We start from the raw sequence: 17,143 nt of genomic DNA, 5'->3' as shown, positions 1-17,143 counted from the left end.
AGCTCTCGGCCGTCTCACACTTCTGTTTAATCAGTTTTCTGTTTAACGTTTATTCAGCTGTGTGAAAACCCCGGAGGAACCCTCCCGAGGGATTAAAAAAGTTACATTTAATTTAATTTAATCTAATAACTTTAATCTCAGCCAAACCGATTTACTCACGAACAAATAAAACACTGAAAAAGCCAAACAATAACATTTTTAAGTTATCAAAGTGACTTATATATCATGTTTAACCCGAGTAGTGAAAGACAGCGGGGGTTTGAAGACGATGTGTCGGTCGGCTTGTAACAACCCTTATTGTTTTATAGCACCACTGTGCTAGGAGGGGGAGTCTCCTAGGGGGTGTGTGAGTATAGCGTGGCAGCCATTACATGCTGCTCGTGTTCTGTTCTCAGGATAGACCTCACCATTGTAACGGCCTGGCACCGACGACTACCGATCCCCGCACATGTATGTACGGACAGTGTAGAGCCGTGGAGACCTGGCTTGTATGGTCTTATGTTGCTGACAAGGAATAAAGGTCTGTTGTTTAATTTAACTGACTGGCTTCGAGTTATCCGGCTAACCTCCACACCACATGCCCGTGGGACCTGCTAGCCACTCCTTCCTCGCCAGACTGCTGTTACAAAGTGGCGCACGAACATTGTTCTCTGGATCTTCATCGTCATCCAGACCGACAGAGGGTGGGCTCGGATATTTTTCCAGTGTTTTTCAACGATCGACACTTCGGCTGAGGTGGTGTGTTTTTTTTTCTCTTCGTGGGGCTGCGTTGGCCAGGCCGATAGGACGCCGTGAAGGAGCCGACTCCCCGCAATTTCAACGATATTTGCAGGCCCGGAAGACCACCGACCAATCACTTGACACGCTTGCCTGCCGAGGGAGAGTACTCCGTGAGTAACTGTACGTTCCGTCGGACCACCAACTCAATGATATTGGACCGTTACGACATAGGCGGCGCTAAGGCTAAGGCTACAGTGACTTTGACTCAGTGTTCATTCAGAGGGACGTGTTGTTTTGTGTGAAGCATTGAAGCATCAGAGTGTGCATGGACGCTCTCTGTCTGACTGATATATGTGCTTAGGTACTGTGTGTGAACGCTCTTTTCACTTCGCCATAACTTTTGTGGGAGCGAGTTGTTTCCACACTTTTAAAATGGCGTCCCACGCAGACACGAGAAGTGAGGAAGATGGCTGCGACCCGGATGCTGAGGCGCCTGGCCTGACAAAGTACATCATCCCTCACTCTACACCTCTTTACCTCAACCTTGAAGTGGAAAACTTGGAAGCAGAGGTCGAGAAGCCCCGAGTTTGCTTACAGGATTCGCTGGCGCGGCAGAAGAGCCTGCTGAAGTGTTTGGATCATGGAGCTACGGGAGAGCCGGGAGAGCGGCCATCTCCCCAACCCCGCCGGTGCCTCGTAATGACCGCTGGTTGGACGGGTACCAGGTGGACTAACCGTTATCATACGAACAAACTTGAGGTTGACTGAGGGTTGGTTTCATGCAAGATGTATGTAATGTAATTATTCTGTTCATAAGGGGTGATTACTTATTCTGTTCCACTGAACCCTCGTCATCGCAGCCCATGAGAGCCTTTGGTTTTCTGTTGTACTGATTTGAGCAACCGCTTGTGTTGTATGTTTGACTGTTTCCCTTGTCTGGGACCATCTCCAGAGGATGACTAGCCAGTAACACTGCATGTTTTATATTGTTTGCTTCAAGAACTAACTTTGTTTTTTGACTGTACCAATGCTATAAGGGTGTATAACAATTCCTCCACAGCCTGCTTACTACCTAAAGTAGCTATGTATAGTGAAAGGGGGTAGCAGGAGAGGGGTCACCTGGGTCCGGCTCAGGACAGCCTTCTAATTGCTGGGGGGGGGGGGGGGGGGGGGGGGTGATGTAACAACCCTTATTGTTTTATAGCACCACTCGGGGGGGAGTCTCCTAGGGGGTGTGTGAGTATAGCGTGGCAGCCATTACATGCTGCTCGTGTTCTGTTCTCAGGATAGACCTCACCATTGTAACGGCCTGGCGCCGGCAACTACCGATCCATACATGTATGTATGGACAGTGTAGAGCCGTGGAGACCTGGCTTGTATGGTCTTATTGTATGGTCTTTCTTTGCAAGCTCCTTTGACTGTATGGTCTTATGTTGCTGACAAGGAATAAAGGTCTGTTGTTTAATTTAACTGACTGACTTCAAGTTATCCGGCTAACCTCCACACCACATGCCCGTGGGACCTGCTAGCCGCTCCTTCCTTGCCAGACTGCTGTTACAGGCTCAGATATTTGAAGTTCACACAGCTACATTCTCACCTGAAAATATTTTAAAAGGTTTTTTGCGACCCAGAAAGAGAAATAAGAGTAATATTAAAACTAAGTAGCTGCCGCCATTGTTGGAGACTGGAATTGGCAGGGCCGCGCTATAAATTCTGTGATATGGTTTTTCAATTTTGTTGTCCGGGTGGAAAATCGGGAGAAATTCGGGAGAATGGTGGCTCCGGGAGATTTTCGGGAGGGGCACTGAAATTCAGTATTCTCCTGGAAAAATCGGGAGAGTTGGCATGTATGGTTGTGGCAACATCACTAACCTTGTCAAACACCTCAGAGTAAATCATATCACAGAATATGAGGAGTGTATGTTGAGGCGAACTGAAGAGGAGGAGAGGGACGGGTGCTGCTAGGGCGAGACAGACGTCTCTCATGGACTCCTTTAGTGCTGCAGGCAGGCAAGGTGTTCAAATAGCACAACTTCAGATTTTTTATTTCTATATGATGAACTCTACATTCTTAAGTGATAAGAACAAGTAATCTGATGTCCTGTGATCATTATGACGCTATAATTTGAGATACAATAAATAAAATAAGCTTTTGTACAGAGTATCGGTATCGGATCAGTATCGTCGATACCACCCTGAATATTACTTGGTATCGGATCGGAAAGGAAATCAGTGGTATCACACATCACTAGCCATAACTGTTCCAATGCATGAGTACTGTCACAGAGAATAAAGGTAGGAACACAAGATCAAAACTGCATTGTAGTTAGGAAAGTGTAAATGAATGTTAGAATGTGAAATGCGTGCTAGCACAAGCACTGCTTTCAGGTTTCCGAAAAACAAATGCAGATATGGTGACTATATGAGGATGTTTTGTTTTAAATATGTAGTATAGTATTAAATATGTTAAGCACCTAAATACTTAAAGCAGCAGTTCTTTTTTTCATAAAGGAAGTAACGTATAATAAAGAAGAACGTTGAGTATTAAAGCCTGTGTAGACTTTACGTACTGTTGAAAACCCTGTTTTGGATCAGTGAAATTATTGCATAGATCTGTTATTGAGCCCACTGCAGAGAGAACCAAAACATTCTCATCCCAAAACGTAAGATACCGATGCTATGTGACAAATCATCAGTATGTTGTCCTTTCGGAAACATGAGAACCGTTTGGAATGAATCTAGACATGGCCTGTAAAATGGCCTGTATTTGTCTAGTGCTTTTCTAGTCCCTAAGGACCCCAAAGCGCTTTACACAACCAGTCATCCACCCATTCACACACACATTCACACACTGGTGATGGCAGCTACATTGTAGCCACAGCCACCCTGGGGCGCACTGACAGAGGCGACATGTACATTTATTTTACTTTCTCATCATGAATTGCTTTGGAAAACACTATCTAATACGACTAAGGTTAGGGTTAGGTCTGGAATACACGGCTGAAATGTCTGTTACCGCCAGGAGCGTCATTCTCTTGAATTCCATCCACAATCAGGCGCGCATCATAGTGACGTGGATGGTTACTTCTCGCGTTACTATGAAACACCTCGGGACGTGACAAATCATTGGTATGCTACGCGTTGGGAATGAGAATGGGCTTAATGAACTGCAGATCAGTCTGGTTCAAACTACAGGGTGGGCCATTAATATGGCTAAACTGTAATAAAATGGGAATGGTTGGTGATACTAAAGTCCTGTTTGTGGCACATTAGTATATGTGAGGGGGCAAACTCCTCAAGATGGGTGGTGACCATGGTGGCCATTTAGAAGTCGGCCATCTTGGATACAACTTTTGTTTTTTCAATAGGAAGAGGGCCATGTGACACATCAGACTTATTGGTAATGTCACAAGAAAAACAATGGTGTGCTTGGTTTCAACGTAACTTTATTCTTTCATGAGTTATTTACAAGTTTCTGACCACTTATAAAATGTGTTCAATGTGCTGCCCATTGTGTTGGATTGTCAATGCAACCCTCTTCTCCCACTCTTCACACACTGATAGCAACACCGCAGGAGAAATGCCAGCACAGCCATCCAGTATCTGTAGTTTCAGGTGCTGCACATCTCGTATCTTCACACAAAGATAAAAGTCTAAGATAAGATAACTCTTTATTGTCATTGCACAGTCATACATAGTACAGTACTACAATGAAATTGGAAAACTGTCCTACGTCGGCACTACATATAACACAACACGACACGATATGACACATCACAACGCAACAAACAACACAACACAGTATACTAACTTAGTATAAAAAAGAAGAAGAATAAGTGTATGTGGGTCAGATCGGGAGACCTTGGGGGCCGTTCAACTGGCCCACGACGACCAATCCACTTTCCAGGAAACTGTTCATCTAGGATGCTCGGACCTGACACCCATAATGTGGTGGTGCACCATCTTGCTGGAAAAACTCAGGGAACGTGCCAGCTTCAGTGCATAAAGAGGGAAACACATCATCATGTAGCAATTTCAAATATCCAGTGGCCTTGAGGTTTCCATTGATGAAGAATGGACCCACTATCGTTGTGCCCCATATACCACACCAAACCATCACTTTTGTTGTTCCAACAGTCTTGGAGGGATGCATCCAATGTGGGTTAGTGTCAGACCAGTAGCGGTGGTTTTGTTTGTTAACTTCACCATTCACATAAAAGTTTGCCTCATCACTGAACAAAATCTTCTGCGTGAACTGAGGGTCCTGTTCTGATTTTTGTTTTGCCCATTCTGCAAATTCTGTGCACCGATCTGGGTCATCCTCGCTGAGATGCTGCAGTAGCTGGAGTTTGTAAGGGTGCCATTTCTGAGTAGCTAATATCACGAAACTTAGCAAGCAGTTTGCTAACTGTAGCATGGGAGATGGGTGGTCTCGTACGTGTCTTGCATTGAAATCTGCTGCAATGACCCGGTTACTGTGTTCACCAGATATCAACACAATTTTGATCCGCTCCTCACATGTTAACCTCTTCGACATGTCAATGGCTGTGAACAAAGAGAAACTTGTAAATAACTCATGAAAGAATAAAGAATAAAGTTGCGTTGAAACCAAGCACACCATAGACAAGGCAATTGTCTATGGTGTGAAGATACAAGATGTGCAGCACCTGAAACTACGGCCTATGCTGGCATTTCTCCTGCGGTGTTGCTATCAGTGTGTGAAGAGTGGGAGAAGAGGGTTGCATTGACAATCCGACACAACGGGCAGCACATTGAACACATTTTATAAGTGGTCAGAAACTTGTAAATAACTCATGAAAGAATAAAGTTATGTTGAAACCAAGCACACCATTGTTTTTCTTGTGACATTACCAATAAGTTTGATGTGTCACATGGCCCTCTTCCTATTGAAAAAACAAAAGTTGTATCCAAGATGGCCGACTTCTAAATGGTCACCATGGTCACCACCCATCTTGAGGAGTTTGCCCACTCACATATACTAATGTGCCACAAACAGGACTTTAATATCACCAACCATCACCAGCCATATAAATGGCCCACCCTGTACATCAGGTGCTTGTGAGCTCTACCTGTTTGTGTTCTTAACTGATGCTTGGCTGTCAGGATGAAAACAAAAATCCTTTTCAAAGGAATATCATGTGTTTGTGGTCAATATTTGTGTGAATCTCTCTCTACATATATGTGTGTGTGAGTGTGTGTGTGTGTGTGTGTGTGTGTGTGTGTGTGTGTGTGTGTGTGTGTGTGTGTGAGTGAGAGAGAGAGAGAGAGAGAGAGAGAGTGCAGATGACATAGCAGCATACAAGAATATAGAGGACTAAAGAAGTCCACCTTCGTTTGGCTGAATCAGCTGTGAGTAGCAGAATAGTAATCTATAGGACATGATGGAAATCAGTCTGATTCAGGAGGCCACAAAGGACGTGTACAAAAATCACAAAGTTATTATGATAAGGATATATTTATATATGTATACATACGGTACTCCCATATATTAAAAAGCATATTATGAATTATACAAAGAATTAACCATAAAAGTTCACAGTAGCAGTGGTTACACCACATAGGTATCCTAATTTGGATGTGAATAATGGTGTAACAACAAAACAATGGAAACAATAAATAAATCAGTTTAAATAAATACTTGTTCATGGTCATCCTTCCATGAGCTTCTTCCCATTGATCTTGTGATTAATGAATAGTAACATGATGTGTGAGCATGGTGTAGGACGTCATGATGAGCAGAAGTCAGACATCTTGTTATAGAGACAGAAAACTTGTGATGTCCTTCACAGAAGCGGTTGGCTTAACAAGTCAAAGCCCTGAAATGTCTCCATAAAAAAAGTCTGATTGAGGAAAATCCAAGTGAGTCTGCTTTAGTATATGTAGGCTGTAACACTACACTGAATAGTGCAAACAAGAAAAGACAAAAAGTGTTTCTCGCTGCCCACTGACACTGTTGTGAAACTTAAAAACAGGTGTAAACCCTTCAGTAGGAGAACAATAAGACATAAATTGGTGAAAAAAAATAAATATCAAAACTTTATATCTGTGTAAAAAAGTAATCAGGTTATTAATTTTAACCAAGAGTCTGGCGAAAAAGGCATTGGAAAGTCCTGTCCACGATAGTTCCTTGACGTTTTTCAAAGATAAGTGCTTCTTTTATGGGCTCAGGAACAACACAGGTGTTTTGGATCCACGGGACAGGCTCTTCAGCAGAGCTCCTTGTTCTGAAGAGCCTGTTTCAGACCAACAGCTCCATACTCTCGGACCGGTCTGACACAGTCAGTATTGTCTCATTAAAATCTCTGGCCAGAAGACCCAAACCATTCACGTTGACACTGATGGGCCTAAGTAGAGTCCTGTATAGGAACTGGTACTGGTCCTGGGAAGGAAATGGACAGACAAGAAAAAAAGGGAAGACAGCAATATTAATAATGTACCAAAATAATTTTGCTGCACTAGGCATATAAAGAAAAACGAAGTTGAAAATATGACAATACTTGTGATACATGTGTATTCCTTAAACTAGATAAGAAATACATACGTTGGCCAAAACATTGTGTTCTCTGTTGTGGTGCAACTTTATATACAGATCTGGGATAAATTCGACAGTAAGTGCAGTTATTTCTCATAGTCAGTATATTGGACACAGGAGAATTCAGCTGGCTTCTCTCTTCCATGTTAGGGGAGTCTATAGACTTTGGTTCTATGTAGAATTGAAGAAGCCATGCTGGTTTAAAGTTGCAGTGTGTAAAATCTCAGATGTCATCAGATTGCACTTTGCAGTCAACTGAATTCTGTTTTATTCCCCTTGTATATTCAAATTAAAGCAGACGCTGTAGGACAAAAACTGTGTTCACTGCTCATCTGTACCAAGTATACGCTGTCAGTGTGCTGTTTACCTTAGCTATCAATGTGTTCACATCTATTTACTTTGGATGAGGCTGAAGATATCCTTAACTTTTCTGTCGGTAAGCACGGGTGTCTTCATCAGTCCTGCTAGCTGTTGTTACCAAAACCTTCTTTGAAGCAGATCTAACATTGTTACACTGGGAAACATAGCAAAAAAAAGCATTGCATGTCTAATCTGCTAACAATGGGACTCCATCTTAGATGATAACACAGGTATGCTCCTTCATTTCTTGAGACTCTTAAAGGTTTAGACACAAATTAAAAATTTCTTCCATTGGAGAAAAAGCGATTAGGTCAAACAGTGATTCACATCTTCGCGAATGTATTCAAGATGGCGAGGCAACACGGAGTCTTCCACAAACCAGCACTTACGCTTATGTATTTTTAATATAGTAATTGTAAGTTTATGAGATTGCATCAGTCAGTGATTTTCAGTAATCAGCCATAAACGCATACTAATCAGTGTTTTTTATTTATTTATTAGATTTCTATTTAATAAACTCAAAAAGTATATAACTATACAGTGGGAAAATAATTATTTGATAACTTGCTGACATTTTGTTTGTTACGTAAGCCCCTTTTCCACTAGTACCTACTCGCTGCAGTTTGCCATGTTTTCAGGGTTTTCTATTAGGTTATAGTACCTGGTACCAGGTAATAAAATAGTGCCAGCTCGGCTGGGATTCCAAAACAATCTGAGCAGGTGCTAAAATGTGGTGTCATTAGTCTGCATGCAACCGATTGGCTGTTCAGCCACCTGTTCTAAAATAAATTAATTGTGACGTATCACATCCTTTGAAAGCTGAGTTCAATTTCTCTAGCCACACCCAGGCCTGATTATTACCACACATTTTCCCAATCAAGAAATCACTTAAATACGATCTGGCTGACTAAGTAGAGTAGACCAAAAGATCCTTAAAAGCATCATGCAACATCATGCTGCGAACCAAGGAAATTCAGGAACAAATGACAAACAAAGTAAATCTGAGATCTCAGTCTGGAAAAGGCCAAAGCCATTTCTAAAGCTGTGGGACTCCAGCAAACCACAGTGAGAGCTAGTGGTGTACCTTTCCAGACTTGGCCGGCCAACCAAAATTAACTCAAGACCTAGAAATAACTCATCCAAGAGGTCACAAAAGACCCCAGATCAACATCCAAAGAACTCCGGGCCTCACTTGCCCGGAGTTCTTTAAGGTCGGTGTTCATGACTCCACCATAAGAAAGAGACTGGGAAAAATAGCCTGCATGGTCGAGTTCCAATACTGCTGACCAAAAGGAAGATGAAGGCTCATCTCGGTTTTTCCAGAAAACATCTTGATGATAAGAAATAAATATGTATTCTTAATGCTTATTTTCTGATTATATTGTTTTATGTATTTTAATAATAGAGGCCTTTATAAACCAGGCCCAGAGGTGACAAAGAACTAGGTCAGAGGTTGACAGGTTGCCCTGGCAACCAAGACTTCAGTAAGGGGAAGTAAAGAAAGGGGAAGCTTAGTGCAGAGGCATATTAATGAAACACAGGAAACCAGACAGAAAAGCGGAACTAGTAACACTGAAGGAGTTGTTTTGATCGCAACTGTGTGTGGGTGTGACATAGTGCAAAAATATACATACACGGATTTAGCTGGCAAAGAATTCAGACCTGAGCTTGTGTGTTCGTGTGTTCAGGCCTCCATTTCCAAAAATGTAAAATAAAGATAATTTGTTGAGCTGTGACCACTCTGAGTCCAGTCTTTCTCTGTCGCCAAAAGAATTCAAAAGAAAGGAATTTAATAATGATTCTCAAGATTTTGGGAAAATAGTCTGTGGCCTGACGAGACAAAAGTTAAACTTTTTGGAAGGCATAAAAGTAACATAGCACTTCAGAAAAGGATCATCATACCATACATCATACATCAAGTAAAACAAGGTGGTGGTAGTGTGATGGTCTGAGGCTGTTTTTATGCCTCAGGACCTGGAAGACTTTTATAGAAGATATTTGTTTGGGTCAGAAACACAAGGACTGGACATCAGACCAGTGGAAATCTGTGCTTTAGTGAGTCCAAATTTGAGATCTTTGGTTCCACCCCGTGTGTTTTTGTGTGACGCAGAAAAGGATGGTTTCTACCTGAATGATTCCCACCTTGAAGCATGGAGAAAGAGGTGTGATGGGGTGGGGGTATTTTACTGGTGACACTGGTGGGGATTTATTCAAATTTCAATGCATACTAAACCAGCCTGATTATTACAGTATCCTGCAGCAACAATGCCATTCATTCTGGCTGGTGTTTAGCAAGACCAGGGGTGTCAAACTCATTTTAGTTCAGGGGCCACATGGAGAAAAGTCTATTCTCAAGTGGGCAGGACTGGTAAAATCATTGTATATATAACTTAAAAACAACAACTTCAGATTGTTTTCTTTGTTTTAATACGATCAACATAAAAATAAAGCTAGAGCCTGTGGACGGTATGTTCAAAATAGTACAGGCACAACATAGCTATTAATCATAAAACATCTCAAGTTATTTGAAAATTCTGAGGACAAAGAACACACAAGCACACAGTGCCTCAGTGATTCACAGAACTGTTTCACAGATCACAGAACTACATCAGGGTGTGTCATGCAGCACTTTCAGTGGGGTTGCATCGTTTATTTGACTCCTGATACCTGGCATCTTTTAGCTTTCACCAGCTCATCAATATCAGGCTTCACATCCTGAGCGGCAGCTAACTTCAGGATGTGATTCGAGTGCCTGTGCGTGAGCCTTGAGCGCAGTTTTGTTTTATTTATGCTCATTACAGAGAAAACTTGCTCACAAAGATACGTGGTTCCGAACATGCTCAACAGTTTTGCAGCGAGGGCTGTCAAGTTGGGGTAACCTGGCAAGAGATTCTGATAGAATGTGTTCAAGCCAGCTGCGGCAAATTTGCCCTTCAAATCCGAGTCACACTGCAAGTCTATTATTTCAAGTTGGATCCGGACGGGCAGATCAGAGGGATTCACGGTGAACGGCGAGCAAAAAACAATTTCTTCTCGTAAATCAAAGAAACGCCTCAGCACAGCACCTCGGCTCAACCATCTTTCCTCAGTGTGGTATGGCAGGTCATAGATGTGGTCTTTCTCTCTGAGAAGACTGTCAAACTGATGGTGATTGAGGCTTCTGGATAAAATTAACAGTTTGGATGACCACCTTCATGACGTTATCCATTTTCAGTGACTTGCAACACAAAGCCTCCTGGTGCAAAATACAGTGAAAAGTCCAAAAATCATGTCCTGCATTTGCAGATTGCACTTTATCTCTGAACTTTTTTACAACGCCTGCTTTCTTCCCGATCATTGAGGGCGCACCATCTGTAGCCAGGCTGACAGCGCGGGACCAGTCCACTCCGACCCTGTCCAGCGCGCCGACGAGTGGGGTGAAAATATCAGCTGCGGTCGTTGTATCTGTTATCGGTACCAACTCCACGAACTCCTCGGTGACGGTCAATGTGTCATCAACTCCGCGGATGAAAATTGCCAGTTGTGCAACATCTGTAATGTCCGTGCCTTCATCAATTGCAACTGAAAACACAATAAATGACTATTTTTTGCTTCAACTGTCTGTCCAAATCCACTGAAAGATCAGAAATCCTGTCGGCAACCGTGTTTCCTGTCAGGCTGATATTTGCAAAGGCCTGGCGCTTTTCAGGGCACACAATCTCCGATGCCTTCATCATACATGTTTGTACAAATTCACCCTCACTAAATGGTTTGGAAGCTAGTGCAATTTCGTTAGCAACGAGGTAGCTAGCTTTCACTGCAGTGTCACTGATGTCTGCTACTGTTTCTTCAGACCCGCCAACAGTTCATTCACCTTCACTCTTCTCTGCTGTCCTTGAAAGTTGTCATATTTGTCGGCATGAAGACTCACATAGTGGCGACGGAGGTTATATTCTTTCAGCACTGCAACATGCTGGGAACACACCAAACTTACAGCTTTCACTTCCGTGAATAAATAGGAGGATGACCATTTTTCTTGGAACACTCTGCACTCTGCATCCACTTTTATCTTTTTTGACAGAGACATATTGGGGCAATGAGGGTGCCAAAGCACATCAGGTTTAAATTTCACAGGCAAAACAAAGTAGCTTACAATTGCTATTGCGCCATCCAATGGACACAATTGGAAAAGCACTTTCTTTATTGAAAAATTGCTGCTCATTTTTATACTTTACAAAATCATCTCACGGGCCAGATTAAACCCGCTTGCGGGCCTGATCTGGCCCGCTGGCCGTACGTTTGACACCCCTGAGCTAGACCATCATTTATTTTTCATGTAGAGGAGGTGGCTGAGGATTGCTCCATTCCATAATCAATATCCACATGCCAGTCTTGTCAATGCTTTCACTAAGGGTGAAGGCATATGTAGAATAGCAGTGGGGACAGAGCATGGTAAATCCCACACTTGATGCAATTTGCTGTAAGTTGGCCTCTAGTGTTGGTCAGACTTCTGATAAAGACTCTTAGAGTCCTGTTAATCTTGTGGAGTTGTAGACATTCCAGGATCCACGTGTGGCATTGAGTCATAGGCCTTCTTGTAGGTAGTGCACAGGTTGGTCAGTCTGGTCTTACTGTCATGGGCGACTGCTCTATCTGTATCTGTGCTTTGTCCTTCTGTTATTCCTGCCAGTTCCTTTCTGTGCCCTACTTACAGTACATATTTAACCATGTACCTGTTCATCTTAGCCACTATGATGGCTTTTCAATTGATAACCGCATTTCACTTGTTCATTCTTATATGCAGCAGTTTCTACTTGTCTCCGTTGTTGTTAAAAGCACAATGGGACCGGTCCCCTATGGGGATCCTGAACACACACACACACAAACGTGTGTGTGTGTGTGTGTGTGCGTGTGTGTGTGTGTGTGTGTGTGTATACTGAGGTAAAAACAGGATTTAAGGCTATTGTTCTGCTGAGGGTATGGGAAGACACCATCACATCAACGAGCCATCTACTGTAGAATCCTGGATGCGAACCTCCAACAGCTAGAAGACAGAAGATAAGGTTGTGGATAGGTCTTTAAGCATCACACTGAGAACAAAAAAGTACATTAAGGTCACGGATTGGCCTCATCAGTCTCCAGACCTTAATCATAAGGTAAGGTAAGGTAAGGTAAGGTAACTTTATTTATACCTAAAGGCAAGGTAAATTTGCTTTACAGAAAAATGACAGCATTTGACATCCCTTTAAAAACACACATACCTAGTAAATATATAAAACTCACTGTAACACATACTTTAATATTTCGAATCAAAAACAGTTCTTATTTAATTCAGTGACAGCAACGGGGACAAAGCTATTTTTATAACGCTTTGTCCTGCATCTCGGAAATAGAAACCTCCGTCCTGAGGGAAGAAGCTGAAATTCACCCCTTAGAGGATGGGAACCATTATTAAGGATTGATAAAGCCATCCTCTGTACCTGCTTAGAGTACAGGGAGGCTAAACAAGACTGTGGCTCACCTATCAGACGACTGGACCATCTCACTATCTGATTTAGAGAGTTTTTCTCTGTGACAGAGGTCTGACCAAACCATGCCACCAAACAAAAGGATAAAACAGACTCAATAAAAGAACGATAAAACAAAGTTAAAATTTTTTTTTTTTTTTTTTTTTTTTTTTTTTTTTTTTTTTGTACAGAGGCTTAGTAACTATCACTATAAATATAAGTTAGATGAGCCTAATAAAATCTATGAATATCATTTTAGTAATTATTTGAGTTTGATGAGTTGAAATAAATGTCTAAAATGTTAACATATGTGTTTGTGTTAAATTAAGGTATTTATTTACATTTATCTCAGACAATAAATTTAGTATCTGGTTTACAGAATACCTTCTTTGCATGTACTTAATATTTTTGTTTAAAATTGAATCAAAACATTTGAGAAATACGTATCTATACTCATCAGTATCTTGTACTAAAATCATTAATTATTCAAATCAGTATTATTTATTGTCAGCAACTACAACTGAAAAGTGTAAGTAAAACACGATAACGTAGAGTAATTGAGTACCATGAGCCTTTTCCATTGTTTCGTTCGTTTTGTTTTTTAAATATTCTGAGCTTTTGTGTTTGCTGTCCTGGTTTGACATCTATCCTTCAAGTATGTGAGGCTTTGAGCTAAAAGGGAAAAGGCTCTTGTCTTTTTAGTGCTTGTTTATTTCGAGTTATTTCCATGTTTATGAAAATTAAATTTCGTTTGGAAAAATGTTAACGTGGTCATTTTTCATACATGTATTATGAAACACACAACTACATATTAGTTTGTTTGGTTTTTCAGACTTAGACTACCAGTGAAATACAATAATTGGCTCAAGAGTTGGCAGTTCGTCTTGTAATCGGAAGGTTGCCAGTTGGAGCCCCGGCACCGACAGTCTCGGTCACCTACTGGTTGCCTACTGCCTACTGGTGGTGGTCAGAGAGCCCCAGGGCAGCTGTGGCTACAATGTAGCATGTCGTCAACAATGTGTGTGTGAATGACTAAATGATTCACACACACTTTCAGGATGACTGGATGTAGTGTAAAGCGCTTTGGGGTCCATAGGGACAAAGTAAAGCGCTATACAAATGCAGGCCATTTAACATATTTAATATTAAGTACAATTTTGATTACGTTCAGTTTACAATATTAAGTAAATGGAACAAAATTTTGGATCAACTGACCATCTATATTCAGTTACATTGACCAAGCATGTCAGTGTTATTTACTCAATTTTTTCATGTTTGTGTAACAACTACAATTATTGATTTCAACTTAATATGTTTAAGCTTTAGTTATTCAATTGATCAAGTATATTGAACAGATTTGACTAGTTTCCAACCTACTCAATATTTTTAAGTGTAAAAGTGTTGCCTCAAAATTTTTAAGTAAATGCCAGTTTCAGTTTTTAAAGTGTAGTAAATATGAGAAGGAAGCTGTTGCTTTGAGTTGCTGGTTGACAGTAATTTATTTTCCATAAAAATTAGAAATGGTTCATGTCAATATAAATGAGCATACTTAGAAATGGGATCAAATATCCCCCGCTGTATCTTTAAAAAACTGAGCCGCAGATCGCTTTACTCAAATGACTGGTTCTGAAAATCTTAGAAAATTATTTGGAGGTGCCCTCACCATTAATCAGTGCATGAGGATATTTTGGAAATCTGACCCAAGGGAGCTTAAATGGAAATGTACCTTTATGAAAAGTATGTAGCAGATAAACAGCATGCAAATTACATGCTCTGATTTTTTGGGCACATTTTGTAAATCTCTCAGATTACACCTTTTAGACACACAATGTCTTTAAAGACTTCTGGCCTCATAAGGTTGATCATCTTGGGCACTTGATAGACCTTGATGGCGCCGTTGTAAGGCAGACAGGGTTGTAAGGGCACACAGCGTACCAGCTGACAATGTTCACACATATACACACACATACAGTCATAGTTCTTGTTTAGTACTTTGTACAATATTATGAAAATGGCCAAAAAAGTCTAATAAGTAACAATTTCTCTTCCACTGGTCCGTCCCCTAAAAAGCAGCACTATCAAAAACTTTTAATCGCAGAAACCTTTTTCAAGGGACCAAAAAGGCCTTTGAGATTATTACTGAGTGCACAGATTCCACTGTATCCTGCAAAACCATGAAAAAATTTAAAAGAATAATTACATTTTTTTAAAAAATCACAAAATAAAACAAACAAACAAACAAACAACAAAAAAACTACAAACACGTGACCAATCAGAATTGTCTGAAACTGAAAGTGTCTCCACAGGAAAGTTCATGAACTAGTACCATTACTGCTGCAAGGAACCTTTTAGCTGTACTGTCAAATATGTAAGTGTAGTAATAAGCATAAGGATGTCATGTTTAACCTGAATGTCACAAACATTAATGATCAAGTCAAAATGAGATGTATTTTGTGTGCAGACTGATTTTGTTTGTTTCATTGTTTTACTTCAATGTTTCAACACAGGAAATGAAAATGAGCAGAGTAGACAACAAAGCCACAATAGCTACATGTTGTGTGATCCAGCCACTTTGTCACTTTTTTGTGGTTGAGATAATGTAGTGCTTTTAAATATAGCTGCTCTTTATATGTTCACTGAAACACATCCAACAATATAAATGGCCAGTGTGCTCTACAGGCTTTCTTTGAATTAGCTGGCCTTACAGAGCCTTAACCAGTTTGAGATAATTACTTTTTCTCTTAATGACGCACTGTGCATGTACAACAGAGTTTTTCAAAAAAGAGCTTAATAATGGATTTCCTCAAAATTAATAATAATAATGGATTGGATTTATATAGCGCTTTTCAAGGCACCCAAAGCGCTTTACAATACCACTATTCATTCACTCTCACATTCATACACTGGTGGAGGCAAGCTACAGTTGTAGCCACAGCTGCCCTGGGGCAGACTGACAGAAGCGAGGCTACCATATCGCGCCATCGGCCCCTCTGGCCAACACCAGTAGGCAGTAGGGTAAAGTGTCTTGCCCAAGGACACAACGACCAGGACAGAGAGCCCAGGGATCAAGCCGGCGACCTGCCGGTTACAGATGCGCTTCCCAACCCCCTGAGCCACGGTTGCCAGCAACCATAATCAGTTGTGTTCCAGGGGCCAGAGCAGGTGACAAGCAACACTCACGTTTGATAAAGGTCCATGAGAGTGATACAAGTGACTGTGGTGTGCTTTGGGTCTGTGTGTTAAGCTCCAAGAAAAATAAAAATCGAATCAAATTGAATTCTGTGCTGAAGAGTCCATTTGCTATTGAGTGCATTGACTTAGTTCTTGATTAGTGCCTTCTGCTTCTCAGAGAGCGTTTCAGCATCTGGAATAGTATCCTATAAAACTGCTCCACTTGCCCATTCCTTTGGGGATGGTAGAGAATAGTCCTGGATCCAGCAACTCCACAGTAGTTTTTCAGTTGTACAAACAACATGTTTTCAAATTCAACACCGTGTTTATGATGTATTCATGCTGTCATTAAGGATTTTGATTGCAGCTGTATAACCTGTTTTGGAAGTTGTAGCATACACCTGAAGTGTGTAAAACAGTGACAACAAGGATGTATTCATAACTGTCTTGCATTTGTTGTGGTGTAGGAAATCACTTGATAGAAGTCTCAGTGGTTAAGTAGTGACAATATTAGTCAGTGGTGCACTGCTGTAATGAGATGGATCTTGAGTTTTATGCAGACAGACCGTCTTTATTACATAATCATCTACTTCTCGTTGCATATGCGGCCAGTAGAACTGGTAGAACCGATAACATTCATTTCAACACCTTGATGGCCCCATTCATCATGTATCTCCTTTAGTCTTGTACTTTCGTGTTTTTCTGGTAAGACCAGCTGTTTTTGGTTGGCTGTTTCTTTGTGCAAGAAGATTCTCATCCATCTTCAATTTGTTGTCTTAGATATTACCTGTGAGTTGAAGTGCTTTAGTTCTGAACTTGATGGTTTTTCTTGTGTTAGGTTACACCAAATCAG

The 17,143-nt window shown here is 41.1% G+C and overlaps 1 protein-coding gene across 5 annotated transcripts in view; it reads right to left on the bottom strand.

Annotated features, from left to right (window-relative positions):
- Positions 1-5,754: 5,754 nt before the first annotated feature.
- LOC147329773 (receptor-type tyrosine-protein phosphatase gamma-like) overlaps positions 5,755-17,143 on the bottom strand; it is a 407,188-nt gene continuing 395,799 nt past the window's right edge. For 2 of the 5 annotated variants that reach the window (XR_015129017.1, XM_086291107.1), the window contains one exon: positions 5,755-7,120. Coding sequence is in view for 2 of the 5 variants with exons in the window: in XM_086291107.1 (XP_086147233.1) it covers positions 7,086-7,120 (35 nt within the window). In the remaining 3 variants the exon portion in view is untranslated. Of the gene's footprint in view, positions 12,657-17,143 lie in introns of all 5 variants that reach the window. The other 3 variants (XR_015129015.1, XM_086291106.1, XR_015129018.1) reach the window with 3 other exon arrangements.

Source organism: Aulonocara sp. 'chitande type north' Nkhata Bay, linkage group LG5 (assembly GCF_057382095.1).
Source record: "Aulonocara sp. 'chitande type north' Nkhata Bay isolate Kocher_YH1m ecotype deep benthic linkage group LG5, A_spYH_male_GT1.1, whole genome shotgun sequence".
NCBI lineage: Eukaryota > Metazoa > Chordata > Actinopteri > Cichliformes > Cichlidae > Aulonocara > Aulonocara sp. 'chitande type north' Nkhata Bay.
Note: the sequence above shows the minus strand (reverse complement) of the source record. Positions and strands in the feature narration are given on the sequence as shown.